We start from the raw sequence: 17047 nt of genomic DNA, 5'->3' as shown, positions 1-17047 counted from the left end.
CCTCGACTGGGTTTCCGAATTTGACATTGTCTCGCTGCGGACAGACAGCGGTGTCATGGGTATCTAATGACAGTGCAGTCCCATCAGAAACATCACGGTTACAAACGGCTCTGGTATCACATGATCATCACCTAAAACATGTACGGCTTTGAAATCACACTTGAACAAGTCAGAAGTCGATTGGCTTTTGTTTTGGTGAACCCTGGTCATTACCCCGTTGTGCCCCACGCCCAGTGTGTGTGTGAATGAGAAAATAAACTCCTAAAGAACAAAGCAGTCATGAGCCCCCGATGATGCGACCAGTCCCGAGCAAACAAAGAAAGCCAATCTACTCGTCCCGAAGCTCGGCAATGCGAGCCTGGACACGCTCCTGGCGCTGGGCGTGGGTGAGCTTGCTCGTCCTGTACTTGAGCGACTCCGCCTTCCACTCCTCCTTGGTCTTCTTGGGCGCGTCGCTCTCGTACTTCTTGAAGGGGTCCTCGCGGATGGAGGCGTGCGCCTCGGTGTACAGGTCCTCAAGGGCGTCGGCCTCAACATCGTCCTCGATGTACTTGACGAACTGGCCCTTGTAGCGCTCCTCATCGTCGTCGGCAAGGGTCTCCATGTACTCGGCAACGTGGCCGCCGAGGATGTACTTCTTGAGGGTCTCGGCGTCGAGCTCCTCAGACTCCATGTCGAAACCGGGGAAGCGGTTCTCGGAGTGGGGGACCAGGATGCCACCGTCGGAGGCGCCCTTCAGGACACCAAAGACACGGGCACCGGTCGAGGTGCGGGCAAGACCGACATCGAGGTTGGCCTTGAAGGGGCGGCGCTCGCCGTCGTCGGTCTCGGCGGCCTCGGTGAGGGTGAACTCACCGTCGGCCTCCTCGACACCGGCAAAGGTCTCGTCCAGGCCGAGCTTCTTGAGGACACGGCGGGCGAGGAGCAGACCGGTGGCGTAGGCGGCAGCCCAGTTGGTCAGGCCGTGCTCGATGCCGTGGGCGCGGAGCTCGTGCGAGTAGGCAGCGACGAAGACCTTGTCACCGCTGATCTCGGAGGTCACGATCTGGGTGATGATGTCGCGGTTGGTGAAGCGGACGACTAGGCGGTACTTGGGCGCATTGTACTTGTTCTTGGCCTGGGTGATCAGGCGCTTGCGAGCATAGTAGTCGGTCTTGCCGGACCTTCTGCGCTTGTACTTGGTCTGGAAGCGGCTGCAGAGGGTCAGCTCATTGTTCAAATTGGATTCTTGTCTTTAACAGCCGGATTGCTCCAGCTGGAAGACGTGGGAAACCGTAGAGAAATACTCACCTGTAGTACGCGCTGTTCTTTACCAACTTGTGGAAAGGCTGAATCCCAAAAAATCCTCGAGTCAGCAATTTGCGCTTCAGAAATATTCCCCCTTCCGAAGCATCTTGCATTGACTCTCCAATTCCATCATCATGTTGCCACGAGGGCGTCGGCGGCGTGGTAACTCACCATTTTGGCTGCTTGTCTGTGGGCGATGCGTTCTCTGACGGGTCGACACACAGGTTGGAAAATCGAGAGAACGATATTTCGCGGGCCGCAATATTTCGTGGGCCAAAAATTCCACCCCACAACCCTAAATTGGATTGAGGTGGGGGACGAGAGTTGTTCCAGGTTGCCAGGGTGGGCGACGAATGTTATGTAAGCGCCAAGAGCACACGCCAAGTCTTTTTCTTTACCCTAACCCAGAGATTCTCAAACATCGAACAGCTTGCCGTTTCTGGACCATGAAGCCGAGCCGAGGTCTGTCCCACCCAATCCCGGCTCTCATCTTCCACGGTGAACACCGTTGCCGGGGGACAACTCATCTCTCACCATCATGACTTGTGAACGAGATTGGTTTTTATATCACTGTCGAGGTGTCCCTTAGTTACTCAGGCCAGATATGGAATCGGAAGAATACCCAGCCGAAGTCATTCTCGAAGCGATCGACACTATGGCCACTTCCCAGCAACAATCCTCCACTCCCAAGCGGCCCAAGGTGATTTTGTTTGACATTGGCGGCGTGTGTGTAAGTGAAGTTCATTTCTCACTTCCCCCCTTTCACAAACCATCTTAAATCTTCCGAACCGGGCACCGCCTCTAACCCACATCCAGGTCATCTCCCCCTTCCAATCTATCCTCAACTACGAACTCCGCCTCGGCATCCCCCCAGGCTGGGTCAACTACTCCATCTCACGCACCGCCCCGTCGGGTTTCTGGCACCGTCTCGAAACCGGCAGCATCCCGCTCGACGCAGCCTTCTTCGAGGGCTTCAACCGCGACCTGCACGATCCCGCGCGCTGGGAAGCCTTCTACCGCGCCCAGCACCAAGCGCGTCAGCCTTCTTCATCCTCCCCCTCCTCGACTAAGGACCTCCAAATCCCCCCTGTCCCCCAACTCGACGGCGAATGGCTCTTCAACGACATGATGACCTCCGCCACGGCCCCCGACCCCTGGATGCTCCCCGCGCTTAAGGCACTCCGCGCCAGCGGCGAGTACATTGTTGCGGCGCTCAGCAACACGGTCATTTTTCCACCTGGTCACCCGCTGGCTACCTGGGGCGGCGGCGACCAAGGGAGTAGCACCACCACCACCAGTACCACCGCCACCAGCAGCAGCACCAACACCAGCACCAGCAGCAACAGCACAGACACCGGCAACAACAACATAGAAGACTTCGTCTCGAACGACCCCCTCCGCCAACTCTTCGACGTCTTCGTCTCCTCAGCCCACGTAGGTCTGCGCAAGCCCGACCCGCGTATCTACCAGCTCGCCCTAGACCGCGTAGACGCCTTTGCGCGAGCCAACGCGGATACAGAACGCGGTCAGCGAGCCGCAGCCGCCCTCACAGCAGCAGCTGCACTCCCAGGGAATGGAGGAGGGGGATGGAAAGAAGGCGTGCGCGCAGACGAGGTGGTCTTTCTGGATGATATCGGGGAGAATTTGAAAGCGGCGAGGGCGGTGGGGTTTGGGACGATAAGGGTGCCGTTGGGGAGGGCGTATGAGGCGGTGGAGGCTTTGGAGGGGGTTACGGGGTTGAGGCTGGCGGGAGGGCATCCGAAGGTGCCGGTGAAGCCGGATTATGGTGGGGGGAGATCGAAGATATAAGCATAGGAAGTGGGAGGATGGGCTGGGTGTTAGAGTGGATGATTGAGGTTTTGATGGCGAATACACATAAGTTTAGGCACGCACTTAGTATCTCGTAGTACCGGATTAATGATCACATATGTTACGGCCTTGCAAAGTAAATGCAAACGTAGATTTCATGCTACTTCTGAGACAGTTCTTTCATCCTCATTCCCCACCCAACCTACCACGTTCTTATTTATCATCATTCCACAAGTGACAAGAGTACCAACATAAAAGGAAATCACCGTCCCAAACGCCCTCTCATAAAAACCATCCTAGTATCACCCACCCACCCGCCTACCCCCCATCCCCCTTCCAAACCTCCAAACCAATCCCTCACTCACACTCAAACTAAGCCGAAACAGCCCCCAACACGCCCCCCCTCCTTCTACCACCCCCACCCGCCCCCCTCGAGTTACCCCCACCAGGCCTCGCAAGCGTATACTTGGCAAACGCCCTCGCCAGCGCCTTCTTACAACTAACCTTCTGACTACCAACAAAACTGTCGACAGTCACAGCAATGGCGCGGTCAATGTCCTGGGAGGTGCAGTACTCGGAGAGACGCATGCGGCAGAAGGACTCGCTGATGCGGATTATGGCTTCGAGGTGGCGGACCTGTTTTTGCGGTCAGTCAGTAAGTTGCTTTGAGAAAGGGGGAGATAAAAGGGGGACCTACGGTGATGGGGTAGGCGCCGGTGGCGAGACTTTCACGACGCATGTCCGCAAACAACCGCGCTACCTTGTCCTCGTCCATGTGGTAGAGCTTCGGCGAGCAGCGCTCACGGGCATAGAGGATATACTTGCGCAGCAACTCCTGGGGGATCTCACCCTCCTTGGGACGTTCTGCCCCCGCTGCTGTCGTGGTCTGGGTGTCGGTGCGCAGGGAATCAGCCTCGACCTCCATGGACTGGCCGTTCGTCGCGCCGGTACTGCTGGCACCCTGCTGGGTGTTGTTGGTGAGCGGATGGCTACGGCTGTGAGACCCGACGATAAACCGGGCGAGACGCTCGTCCTCCTCCGGCTCGACAGTGTCGCGCACGACACAGAGGATATCGAAACGGGAGAGAATGGGCTCGGTGAGCTCGACGTTGGCGGAAAAGGGGATGGTGGAGTTGTAGCGGCCGCCGATGGGGTTGGCAGCGGCGATGATGCCGCAGCGGGCTTGGAGGGTGGTGACGATGCCGGCTTTGGAGATGGAGATGGTTTGTTGTTCCATGGCCTCGTGGATGGATGTGCGGTCTTGGTCGTTCATCTTGTCGAATTCGTCGATCAGGCAGGTGCCTTTGTCGGCGAGCACTAGCGCGCCGCCTTCGAGCGTCCACTCGCTCGTCAGTGGGTCTCGACGGACGCTAGCCGTGAGACCGACGGCGCTGGCGCCCTGGCCGGTGGCGAAGACCGCGCGGTGGGCGGTTTTTTCGACGTACTTGAGGACTTGCGACTTGGCCGTGCCTGGGTCACCGAGGAGCAGCACGTTGATGTCGCCGCGGACGTGGTGGGCGCCGCGGGTGTTCTTGGCTACGCCGCCGAAGAGGGACAGGGCAACGGCGGTCTTGATGTCGGTGTGGCCGTAGATGCTGGGGGCGATGGAGTTGACGATCTTGTCGACGATTTGCGGGTCCTTGGCGAGCTGGCGGATCTTGTGCTCGTCCTCTTCGGTCATGCGGAAGCCGGCAAGCTGATCGTGCGACTTGACCACGTTGTTGGCCTCGAGGATGGTCGCAAACACGGGGAAGCCGTTGCGGTTGTTGAGCTGGGCGTCGTAATTGTTCCGGTAGATACCCGTGACCTCGATCTCCTCACCGGGCTTCGCCTTGTCGATCAGGTCCCAGAGCAGAATCACCTCGCGGTGACGCGGGAGACGGCCGGCTGGGACGGTGCCGGGGGACTCTTGGAGGGTGAGCTTCTGGTAGTTCCGGTAGACGGTCTTTTCTGAGTTGAGGGTAAAGGGCCCGCGCGACTGGCAGCTCTGGCAGTAGGTGATCTTGACCTCGACATTGGACTCTTGCTGGAAGGGGCCGAGCGTGACACCACACTTGCCGCAGTCAAACTTGACGTACTTGAGCTGCGGGAAGACACCGGACCGCCTGGTCACGACACCGCTGACCCGCACGAGGCAGTTGAGATGCGACTGACGCAGCTGGCGGAGCGTGTAGTGAACGGGGAGGTCGAAGATGCGGACGTGGATCTCCGAGTGGATCCGCTCGTAGTCCGGGTAATGCAGCAGGACGACATCCATGGCGACTTCGTCAAACAGCTTCAGGATCTCGGCGGGCGCATTGGCCAGGAAGTAGGCCAGGATAGCCTTGGAAGTAGACAGGTGGTCGTAGGACACCTCGAGAGACTCGGCGTTGATCTCACCCAGCGTGCGAATGCGGTTGCCGTACACCGAGGAACCGCTGTCGTCGGTGTACTCGGTCAGGAAAGCCTTGAACTCTCTCTTGATGGTCCGCTGCACAGCGGGCTGGGCAACCCACTCGGTCAGACTAGAAGACTTGACGTCGTGCAGCGCCTCGAGCGAAAGCTCCTCGTCCATGATGTCGGCGTCCATGTCCTCATCAGGGTCCTCATCATAACGGTGCCTGCGACGACGGGGCTGTGCAGTGAGATCGATATCGCGGTCGTCGTCTTCACCAGGAAGAAACGCGGCCGGGATCCGCTGTCGCCGGGCCACCTCACGGTCTCTGCGGTTGAGCTGGGCCTCGAGACGACGCCTGTCGCCGAGGTTCATGTCGTCATAGTCCCCCTCGTCGTCCAAATCGAGGCCCTCGTAGGTGTCGTCGGCCCGGTCGCGGTAATCCCGCTCGAAGCCTTCGCGGAACAGGTCGACGTCGTCCTCGGCCATCTCGTCCAGGTCGTCGATGTCGTCCTGCACCTCCTCGGCGTCCTCCTCGATGTCGTCGTCGTCATCGCCGCCGTGGGCGATGTTGAAGGCGGGCGGGGAAGAGGGTAGGATTGGGCTCGAAGCACCGATCGAAGAAGCGGCATCGTCACCGTTAGTGCGGGCACGCTTGCGACCGGCCCTCCCGGGCGGCACGCCACGGTTCGCCGAGGATGGATTCTCGCGAAGCGGGGAACTAAATCGGTCAGTCTCAGTTTGCTTCTAGGTAGTTGGGTGCTAAAAGTAGCGGGGAAAGGGGAAGAAACAGGGGAAATATTGATAATACCTCATTGTGTTTAATGTTTACCCGGGGCTGTCTTATACGTAATATGTATGAAGGTCCCAACTCCGAGTTCGACCGTGGATAAACTAGGGTTGGTGTTGCAGCAGGTTGCGGGAGCGAACAAACACAGCTGCGGGAGTTGTCGAGGGGAACGGAATTGGGCCACAAAGCCCTTGTTCTTCCTTGCTCCTTTTCGCGTCCTGGTCCAGTCGACGCGCTTTCGCGAACGCGCTAAGCCTGATCGGGCGTGTCGCGTAAAGTGGTTGCGGGGTGTGGGGCCTGTACATAGTACTGCTAGGTTGCAATTACACACTTACACAGCTTCCAGGCTCACCTTTCCTTCCTTGCAACTCGAAAGATCGACGAACCATCGCGATTCAACACCTGTTTCATCGCCAATTCAACCTAGGTGTTGTAACTGGGTTTCTCATATTTTCTTGAGTTCACTCAGTCACCATGGACGCCTCGACTTCGCAGAACTCTGCGACTGGAGGTACCGACGCGCCGGCCGCGCGCGACAAGGCGCGCACCGAGAGCATCTCGCAACGGTCGGACGATTCGCAAACCGCCGCCGAGTACGTCAATTTTAGCGACGCCAATTCTGTCTAGATAATTTCTGTATATCTAACACATTCTAGTTTTATTCGCGACCAGATGCAGCTCGAAGCCGATGCGCGCGAAGCTCTTCCTTACGTACGAAACGACTTGACCCCACGGTGAAATTGTCTACTAACACACCCCAGAGCATCGAGCACTGCACCAACTCCCTAGGCGCCCTCCGACAGACCGTCTTCGCCTGTCTAACCTGCAACCCACCCCCCGCCAACCTGTCCGATCCGTACGATGGCGCCGGTGTCTGCTACGCCTGCTCCGTCCAATGCCACGGCGAGCACACGCTAGTCGAAATCTTCACAAAGCGCAACTTCACCTGCGACTGCGGCACCACGCGCTTTTCCGAGACGAGCCCGTGCAACCTGCGCATCAACCCGGCGACCAACACCAAGGGCGGCGTTCACTCAGAGGAGCCCAGTGCCAACAACAAGTACAACCAGAATTTCCGGAACCGCTTCTGCGCCTGCGAGTGCGACTACGATCCTTTTGAGCAGAAGGGAACCATGTTCCAATGCTTGGGGTTGGGTACGCATGAGTCGGGCGGTTGTGGCGAGGACTGGTACCATCCGGGATGTTTGGTCGGCTTGGGTCCGAAATGGTTCGAGAACATGGCGACGGATAAGGTGAAGACGGAGGACAAGGATACCAACGGGCCGTTGCCCACCATTGCCGAGGACGCAGAGGCTGGTGGTGACCAAGCTGCTGCTGCGGATGCCGAGGAGGCGGATGACGATAACGACCCGCCGCCTCCTCCTGGCTTCCCGGCGGAGGAAGATTTTGAGAGTTTTCTTTGTTACAAGTGTGTTGAGGCGAACCCCTGGATCAAGCGATACGCCGGCACCCCGGGGTTCCTCGCTCCCGTGTACCTCAAACAAGACGACGCGACGACGACCGAGTCAGCCCCAGTCGTTCCGACTATCACTACGAGCACCGAACCGAGCAGCAACGAATCAAAGAAACGCAAAGCCGAAGACGACGAGACCGACTCGCAGACATCTAAGCGCCCACGAAGCGAAATCGGCACAGTCGACTCCTCCTCCGACCTACCGTCCCAGTCCACAGCAATCGAAACCCCCGACCCGTCCCAGCCGACCACCACCAAACCCTGCAAACTCACCACCCTCCCTCCAGCCCCTTCATCCAGTACCCCCTTCTCCCTCTTCCTCACATCCGACTTCCGCGCCCACCTCTGCCACTGTCCCTCCTGCTTCCCCCTCCTCACGCCCCACCCCCAACTCCTCGAAGAAGAAGAAACCTACGAACCCCCCGTCTCCGAAGACGGCGGCGACGACAACAACTCCCAAGGCCACCACACCGCCGGCAGCGGCGGCGCAGGAGGCTCCAGCAACGGCGGCGGCAGCCTCTACGACCGCGGCGAATCAGCGCTGCGCAACGTCGATCGCGTGCGGGCGATAGAAGGGGTCATGGCGTATCAGCATTTGAAGGATAAGTTGATGCCGTTTTTTCAGCAGTTTGCGGAGAGCAAGCAGGTTATTAGTGCGGAGGATGTGAAGGGGTATTTTGCGAAACTAAGGGGGGATGAGGAGGCGATTCGGGAGGCGGGGGAGAGGGTTGAGAGGGAGGGTGGTGGGAGTAGCGGTGGGGATGAGAGGAGGGAGGAAAGGGGGTATTGATGAACATGTTCGATAAATTGGGCATGGCTCGAGAGGGGAAAGGTTGTGGGATTACTACTGGCGGCTGGCTGGCTGGGACAGTGAGATTTGTTTAAGTACTAGGTTACTTGTATTACGACGGAGGAGTCGCATCTCCTACGAATGGTGTTTGGGAGGCCGAGTCCTAGGTCTGGGATATCTGGGATGGGAAGAGTGTGCGCTATGGAGATAGCTCTCTTAGCTATACATGTATGTGTATATGTATCTTGCTGTACGACACGAAACTAAAATGGCTCTTATGCTATATGCTTACATGCCCTGTCCCACTCGAGCATGGAAACGCCTCATTTCAAGCTCCCAAACGCCGCTTTGGACGAGCCACCGGACTACTCTTTCTGTTCTGTTGTTGAACGGCTAAACATTTATGTTAACCCCCCACGCCGCTAATATCCAAACCGCCACGCTTATCACTGACAGTGCTTTGAACAGCAACAGCTTGGACATCCCGCATCTAATCACTTGGTTGGCCTTGAACATGCTCTCCTCCCTCCTTGCTTGGCTCTGGAAGTTACTGTCCTTTTTTCTTGCGTATACAATATATCCCATATCCCACACACAACGTCATGAAAGACATAGGCCCATAGATAAAGTAGGCAAGGGAGCTCGCGCCCGCCTACCATACATACCCCAAACGTGGTTATAAAGTACTGTAGTCCTTTTAGATCAACTACCTTTACTCGTGATGATCTATGAATATAATCCGTGATCTGTCTAACGATCTACCCATCTTATCCTTCCCTTCCTGTCTGGGCTTAACCTAGTCTCATCGAAACCAACACAAGCAAAACTCCAAGTCAAATTAAATTGGGAGCAATAATGATAATGATAAAGTAACTTGATAACGTGGTATAATCGGCGAGCGTGGTAAAAATGAGAAATGATAAACGAGAAACAGACGATGGAGTGAAGAAAGTCGACTAAATCAACCGACGAAGGTCAACTAAACGTGACCGAGGAAAAGGTTCAAATAAGTCAGGTAATGGAGAAAGGGTTCAAATAAACTCAATGGAGAAAGCACTCAGAAACCCAACGGAGAACTCAGAAAGTCAGAAACTCAAAAAGTACCTAACTATGTTGGTGAGCATGGAGAAAGAAACCTCCTCCATACAACCAAACCGAAACATGGTCCAAACAACTGGGTCTTGTGTGTCCCCATTTCACTCTCCTCGTGTCACCCCCCTTCCTGTGTCAAACTGCCTGCCTCATCCTATCTGTCTCCGTAACGATAACTCTCATGCTCCCTCTCGCAAACTCATCCCATCACGTTCCGTTGGATATTCATCGTCGGTATCCATCCTGGGAAAACGAATGTAACAAACAAAACAATGCAAACAAAAAAAAAAGAAAACAAAACAAACCCAACGCCAACGCCGACTCCAACCAACTCCAGCCCATGATATGATGATTGAAGGGGGAATGATGATGTCCATGCTTGATGCCCGTGCTCGACGATGATGGTGATGATGGTGAACCCAACTAACTCCTTGACTGACTGATCTGACCTGATCCTGCTCGTTCTCTCGGGTGTATCTCGTCGTTCGTCGTTCGTCGCATCTGCATTGTGCAGATCAATGTTTCTTGTATTTCTATCACACCGTTAGTATCAGTCTCACCCACACAACACAAAAGCTAGAAGCCAAAAGATAACAGAAAGAGACCGAGAAAGAACTTACAGCCTCCACCCTCCTCCGCTGCATCGGATCCAAACTATTCGTCGCCCCCAACAGCGTCTGCCCAATCGCCTTAGTCGCGCCAATCGCCGGGCGTAAAATAATAGTCGGCGCCTTCTTCAACACAGCCTTCGCAGCCCCCTGCGCCCCCTGACTCTCCATGACCTCTGCGGGAACAGCAATAATCGCATCCCTCGCCACCGACAGGTCTCTCGCAAGACTAGCATATGCCCCGCGCACGCCCTGGATGATACCCAAAGGTTGGTCGGCGTAGAGGGAGATCTTGCGGTGGATTTCCTCTTCGTAGTCGTCTTCGTCCCAGTCGTCGCCTAGCAGGGCGGCTGCGGCTGCTGCGGAGGGCGGGGTACTGCCCATTCCGCCGCTGTAGTTACCATCTCCGGAGTCGTGCGGGACGAGGAGGCCCTCGGCGCCTTGGAGAGCAGACTGCGCGCCGATAGCGAGTTTGGCGCCGAGTTTGACGACTTCGGTACCGGTGGTTTTGGCAAATGCCGTGGCGCCTTTTGTCAGGCTGCGCACGATGCGGCCGTCCTTGCGGTATTCGCGGATGGGGATCTCGATGAGGTCGCGGAAGCCGGAGCCGGCGTTTACGAGGGAGCGGACGGGGGCGAGGCCGGCGAGGACGCCGGGGAGTTGGTGGCGCTTGACGTCGGCGGTCCAGATGTCGTTGAGCTGTTCGCCGAGACGGTCGAAGCCGGAGACGCCGTAGAGGATGACCCGGCGTAGGACGAGGCGGGCTTCCTCGAGGATCATGAAGTTCATGAACTCGGTGGTTTTGCCCGAGCGCAGGCCGGCGTAGTCGACGCGTTTGGGCTTGAAGTCCAGCTTGACGGGGATGCTGTTCACGACGATGCGCTGGACAAAGGGGACATCGCTCGGGGTGGCGTGGACGGGGGCGGACTCGTCGCGGAAGGTGAAGAACCGGGTGATGAAATCGAGCGCGTCCTGGTCGACGTGCAGGCGCAAGGGTAAAATCGTCGCGCTGATAACCAGTTCCGTGGCCGGGGTGTCAACGGGCCGGGTGGTGATGACCTCGGCGTGGACCATGTTGGCGCCCATCTCGCGCTCGCCGGCGTCGATGTCGTACATGGCAAACTTCTTCCACGTCGACTCCGGGACATGATCAAAGACATCAACATCGCGCAGCCGCACGTCCAGCGAGCTGATGGTTTCCCCCGACCCGGGCGCAAACATGACCACGTCGGCGCTGACCCCCTTCAGCTCAAACGTGATCTTGTGGCGCTTGCTGCGGCCCAGCTTCAGGCTCTTGGCCCGGCCACGATGATGTCCCTGCTGCTGGTGAGCACGCAGGGTCGTGGTCGTCACGTTGCTGGTGGCGACAGACTCGGTATCGCCAAAGTCCTGCAGGCCCTGGTTGATGGCCTGGGTCAGCTCGCGCGGGTCACGGTTGGCCGGAATACCGATATAAATCGAGTTAAACAGACAGTCCCCGATAACAGCCTCGTCCTCATCAAACTCGAGATCATAACCCCCTCCTCCTCCTCCGCCCCTGTTCGGGTTCGTCCGCGTCCGTCGCTCGTGTGCCTTCGCCTCGACCTCCTGCACGGCCTTGGCGATGACCTCGCGCGTGCGCACCCAGTCGTAGCCGTCGAACAGGTGCCAGATGACATGCACGTCGCGGACACACAGCTTAAGTGGGTTCCGCTGGTCCGTGAGCTGCTCATCGGGGGAATCGTACCGGTTGGCCTTGGAGTTCCAGCGGTGCGCCGTGCCGTGGGGGGCGGCCCCTTTGGCAAAGTAGTCGTCGTGGATCGATAGATCGCCGCTGCTGCCATGATTGCTGTGCGCGTCCTCCGCCGTGCTGAGCAGAACCCCGTCGCTGGTCTCCTCGACCCGAGTGCCGAACTTTTCCAGGATCGAATCCGATGTAGCATCAAACAGCTCCTCCTGAATCGTCATCCTCGCGCCCGGTGTTCCCGTCCCAGCCTTCCCAAAGTACTGCGAGTCCACGTTCAGCGGACTCTCCGTCTCACTAGGCCCAGCCGCAAAATCCACCTCACTACCCTCGCCTACCCCGCCCAGATCCTGCGCAAGCTCAAAGTCGTTATCAAAGTCATACTCACCCTCCGCCTGACCGAACGCTTCCGCCCGAATCGACGCCAACAAATCCTCCACGGGTACCACCGACGTCCGGTACTTGATCTCCTTACTCGGCGGTGTCGGCGGCGTCAGCGCATTGGCCAGCGCAATCAGCGTCTGTGTCGAGTCGGCACACGTCTCCAGCACGAGCAAGTCATCGTGCACTTCCACCTCCAACTGCGTACTCGAATTCCCATCTTCGCCCTCGGGGGCCTTGGACGCCTTAACGATAGCCTTGGCCGCTGAGATCTGACAGATGTTGACATACCCCTTGGCGCACAGCTCCGTAACCTGTGCCGAGGGGGTGGCCTGGGGCCGGCGTGTCGACGTGAACGGTGCGCCCGGTGAGTCGAGAATGGAAGTGTCGTCGATCAGCAGGATCGCAGCACGCTTCATAGTCGTGACGGCGGTCACTGTATCGCTGCCCGGCGCCATCTCGAGATGCGCGTCGGTGAGGACGACGGTCAGTTTCGATGTCAGCGCCAGGGGGTTCAGGCCGATGAGACAGTCCCGGAATGCAACGTCCACTTTGAGCGGCTTGGGCGGGTTTTTGTTCGCGTTGGCCGCGGTCGCAGGGCCGGCTGTCGACGATGACGGCGATGAGGACGAGAGCGGCGCTTCTCTCTTAATCGCAGCGTGGGCTTGCTCCCCGAGGTTCGCCACCGACGCCGCCAGCCCGGCCTCGAAATCCTCCGGCGACACATTCTCCGCAAGCCCCAACACGTCCATGATCGTGGGCACCCGGTACTCCAGACCCAGCCCCATAAGCTTGATCTTCAGCACCGGCTCCATGTCATCAATCAGCCGCATCATCAACACCGGCGGCTTTTCCGTGGAGCCGCCCGCTAGAGCCGTCGCCGTCGCCGTTGTAGCCGTCGTCGGAGCAGGCGACGTCACCACAAGCTCCTCAATCTTGTTCCGTACAACCGACACCTCCCCCAGCGCAACCGCCACCAGCTGCGGCACCGAAATATGCGCAACCTCCAAGTCCGTCAGCCCAGCTTGGACCACCCCAAACCGCCCGCCCACATCAACCCGACAATCGGCATTCTTCACATGACACAGCGTCATCATGCCGGGTCGATCGTCTTCAGGGAGATACTTGGCCACAGTGCCAAGCTTAGCGAGATCATCCACCAGTCCCGGCACGCAGTCCAGCTGCTGCAGCGCAGCGGCGTCAACACGGACCTGGCCCATTGTCAGCGAGAGCACGGGACCCTTTCTCCGCTGTCGCAGTAGCGTATCGACCATGATTTCGTCCTCGTCCTCGTCGAATTTGATCTTGGACGGCGTGATGAGTTCCAGCAATCTCTCGAGATCCTTAGGCCGAGGGACGGCAACAAACTCAGCCCGCGTGTCGACCAGCTCAACCACGACCGGCGCTTCGGAGGCTCGCGAGTGCCGGAGGTAAGGGCCCGACAGTCGGACCCGGCTGAGGTGGATGCCGATGCCTCCTTCCCGGCTGACCATCTTAAGTGCGCTGGTGTTCAGGATCGCGCTGCACTCCCTGCCCACGACGTCGACGCGGAGGCCGTTGACGCGCACGTCTGTTTTGTTCTCCTTGATCGCGCTGCGGTCGTCGGGTTGAATGGGTTCGTCGAACCGGACGCCCTTCGGTTTCGGCCCCTGTTTGGCTGGGGTTGATCCCTTGCCGGCCCCTGATGTGTTAGACGTGATGGAAGCGCCCAGGTTAAGGAGGCTGCTGAGCCCGCCGAACCAGCTGAATGTCTCGTCTAGCCTGGGCAGATCCAGCTTGACATGCAGCGGCAGCGTATTGACGTCGAAGCGAGAAGAATCCGGTCCGATCGCGGCCTTGATCGAGATATCCTGTCCCGCCGACGGGAATGTGTTGGCCACGGACTCGAACAACAACACGGAGCGGTCGAACGAGATGATGTCGTCGTTTCCATACCCAAACCGCAGCTTCTCGACGCCGAACGTCACATCCTTCTGTAGACCTTTCGTAGATAGCGAACCCCGTAAATCCACCAGCTGCGCTTGCAGCAGCACATCGGTGCTGAAATCGTTCGCCGGCTTCTCGAGCCGCCTTTGCGGGATATCTGCCACCCCTGCAAGTTTCTCTAGGAAAAGCACCGAGAACTCATCCACCGTCACCTTGACATCCGGAGTTTGCGAAGGTTGTGGCTGAGCGCTAGTAGTCGCCGAAGTCGCAGCATCGCTGCTCTTCTTCGTCCCCTTCTCTTTCGACTCACTCTGCGCGGCCTCCAAGAGCCGAGAGACGATCATGGCCAGAAGGAACCCAACTGAAGCGTCAAACCGGACCTCGACAGGCTTCACAATGATCTCAATAGACGAGTCAACGCCCGTTGTTGTGTCTTCCACGGCCGCCGGGGCGTTGTCGTCCACTGCGGCCAGCTTGGGGCTCATAACCGACCCTGAGTGCACCGAAAACGCCCCGGGAAGATGGGGGGATACCGACTTGCCAAGGTCGGGAGCGCTCACGTCGATATGTTTGGGATTTGACGGGATGTAGATGGAAACCGAGCTGAGCGATAGAATCTCCTTAGCCAACCGGGTCGGCCCCCGCGGTGTTGGGATGTCGTCTTGTGGTGGCTCAGGCTCTGGAACGGGGACATCTTGGCCGTCCACACCAGTCGTTTCCCCTTCTTCATGTCCCTGAGAAACTGACTCCTCGGGTAACACATCCTCACCTAGCTGGGAGTCTCGTCGCGCGCCGAATGAAGCAAGCTGCTCCTCAAAATCATCCACCTGATGAGAGTGAACATCCGTCGGAGTGGGCAGGGAAGATACTGTAGCTGCCGTAGCCCCGTATTCGGCCGTTTGAGTCGTATCGGCTTCCTCTTCCTCCTCATCCGTATCCCATGCACCCGGCATACCACTGCGCACCTTGGAGGCCCCAGTCTGCGAGAACGCACTCATGTACATGCTCTCGGCCTCCTCATGGCTGTAAATATGTGATTGTGCCAAGTCGTCTGCCACAGACCCCCGCGAACTTCGGCTCGAATGCACCGAGGCCGCTGGTGATGGGTCGTTAGAGAGCGAGAACCCCTCAGGGGGTCGTAGGAAGGGCTCCGACCGCGCTTCACGGTCCGCTTCTGTCGTCGACCAATGCGCCGGCGAGGACTCGAGTACCGTCGATTGCGCATGCTCTGTGATGACGGGTGGTGGAGGCGGCGAGCCTCGGTATACAGACGCCCTCGGCGTTGACAGTGTTGATTCTGGATCTGCTGGTGGATTCAAATCGCTGTCGTTGTCATCAAGTTCCCAGGGAATATTCAAGGCGGCTGCGCTGTCGTGGATCGGGTATTGGCTTTGCGAGAGTGAGCCGAGATCGGAATCCTCTCCATCAGAGCCGGCAGTTGATCGAAGGCCGGCACTCTGCGCCAAGTCACGGGCAATGAAGCTCGGCGCTTGGCTCACCGCGGGTGAGCGCGACGCCGCAGACGATGGCATCGACGGGCTTAGGACCAGCGACGAAAACACGTTCGCTTCCGTAATCAAAGCAGCCCGGATGTTGTCCAGCACGACCTGGCGTTTGCCCTCCTTGGGCACTATCGTGGACGATCCATCCGTCTTCGCCTCCACCCCTGTCGTCACCGTCACGCCCTCCACGATGACGCTGTCGACCGAGAGCTGGAAAGTAACGGGTTCTGCAGTCGTGGAGCTGGGATCGACCGCCACGGTCATATCGACCTGGAAAGTGACGCCCTGTACACGAACTTGAATCCTATCCACAATGCCCTGCAAGAAGTTGGCTAGAAAGGTGGGAAGCGAGAGGGCCTGGCCGGTGCCTAGAGATGCAGAGCCATCGTCGCTCCCGGATTCACTGGTGGCGACTGAGGCCGCGAGGTCCTGTGTCTCTGCCAGCGCTTGCTCCAGCTCTTTCGTTTTCGCCATCGGTTGTGTTTCCAGAAAGGACTGCGCGAGGTCCGCTGCCGTTGGCACTACTTCCTCGGCATTTTTATCCTCCCCGTTGTCGCCCTGGTCATTCTCTTGTTTCGTTGTGACCTTGACGCGGATGTCGACACCGTCGATTTCGGCTGTAATAGGACTCGTGTAGAAGTCCATCGGGATTGTAACTCGGAGAACGAGGACCTTGGCCCGTTGGAGGGTAAACGCTAGGGGCAGCCCGAGAAGCCGCTCGAGTTTCTATCAACCGCTTCTTGTCAGTAACAAACACCAAACAATACCATTGTATCAGCCTTTGATAGCCTGGTCTGGCCTAGCCTAACGTATCCTCGTCCTGTAGCGAATCAGAAAATCAAACCTACCTCCAGAATCAACCCAACATCTCGAAACTCAAACACCGTATTCCGGCCAATCGCAAGGTCGAGATTCTCTAGGTCGAGAGCCTGCGTATCGAGGAGGTCGAGGCGCGAAAGCGCAAAGCGAAGCAGCTGCTTCGCCATCGACGAGTTGCGGAACGACTGAAAGAAGGACGCCATGGCGGACACTGGAGTAAGTCCCGAGTTGCGACGAAAGAGATGCGACGAAATCGGTGTTGCTCCAGGTCTTCGAGACATCTACTAAGACGCGTACTGAAATCCGCAAAGATCTTAGTAGACGGGGGATTCAGAGTCGTTTCGGAGGGGCAGAGAGTGTCGGAATGCTCGATATTTCTCGGATGTGCGAGGGAATTCGAAGGCGGGCAACACCTTTCAACTCGGGGGCTAGAAGAGTGAAAGGGAGAGGAAAGAGGCGGGGACCGCTCGAA

At 58.0% G+C, this 17047-nt stretch overlaps 5 protein-coding genes across 5 annotated transcripts; 2 read left to right on the top strand and 3 right to left on the bottom strand.

Annotated features, from left to right (window-relative positions):
- Positions 1 to 328: 328 nt before the first annotated feature.
- Positions 329 to 1461, bottom strand: C8A04DRAFT_23765 (60S ribosomal protein L5; the record flags this gene model as incomplete). The annotated part of the gene is made up of 3 exons (XM_062778796.1): positions 329 to 1193; positions 1291 to 1328; positions 1459 to 1461. The coding sequence occupies 3 exons, from the start codon at positions 1459 to 1461 to the stop codon at positions 329 to 331; spliced, it is 906 nt and encodes a 301-aa protein (XP_062641345.1).
- A 430-nt stretch (positions 1462 to 1891) lies between these two features.
- C8A04DRAFT_23764 (putative hydrolase) lies at positions 1892 to 3096 on the top strand (the record flags this gene model as incomplete). The annotated part of the gene is made up of 2 exons (XM_062778795.1): positions 1892 to 2017; positions 2104 to 3096. The coding sequence occupies 2 exons, from the start codon at positions 1892 to 1894 to the stop codon at positions 3094 to 3096; spliced, it is 1119 nt and encodes a 372-aa protein (XP_062641344.1).
- A 372-nt stretch (positions 3097 to 3468) lies between these two features.
- Positions 3469 to 6286, bottom strand: C8A04DRAFT_23763 (DNA replication licensing factor mcm2; the record flags this gene model as incomplete). Its single annotated transcript, XM_062778794.1, has 3 exons — positions 3469 to 3732; positions 3794 to 6191; positions 6282 to 6286. 3 exons carry the CDS (start codon positions 6284 to 6286, stop codon positions 3469 to 3471), a joined length of 2667 nt encoding a protein of 888 aa, XP_062641343.1.
- A 448-nt stretch (positions 6287 to 6734) lies between these two features.
- C8A04DRAFT_23762 (protein mlo2) lies at positions 6735 to 8524 on the top strand (the record flags this gene model as incomplete). The annotated part of the gene is made up of 3 exons (XM_062778793.1): positions 6735 to 6853; positions 6917 to 6971; positions 7022 to 8524. The coding sequence occupies 3 exons, from the start codon at positions 6735 to 6737 to the stop codon at positions 8522 to 8524; spliced, it is 1677 nt and encodes a 558-aa protein (XP_062641342.1).
- Positions 8525 to 10131: 1607 nt separating this feature from the next.
- C8A04DRAFT_23761 (uncharacterized protein) lies at positions 10132 to 16778 on the bottom strand (the record flags this gene model as incomplete). Its single annotated transcript, XM_062778792.1, has 3 exons — positions 10132 to 10149; positions 10237 to 16482; positions 16605 to 16778. 3 exons carry the CDS (start codon positions 16776 to 16778, stop codon positions 10132 to 10134), a joined length of 6438 nt encoding a protein of 2145 aa, XP_062641341.1.
- Positions 16779 to 17047: the final 269 nt, after the last annotated feature.

Source organism: Dichotomopilus funicola, assembly GCF_033296635.1.
Source record: "Dichotomopilus funicola strain CBS 141.50 unplaced genomic scaffold C8A04scaffold_1, whole genome shotgun sequence".
Lineage (NCBI taxonomy): Eukaryota > Fungi > Ascomycota > Sordariomycetes > Sordariales > Chaetomiaceae > Dichotomopilus > Dichotomopilus funicola.
Note: the sequence above shows the minus strand (reverse complement) of the source record. Positions and strands in the feature narration are given on the sequence as shown.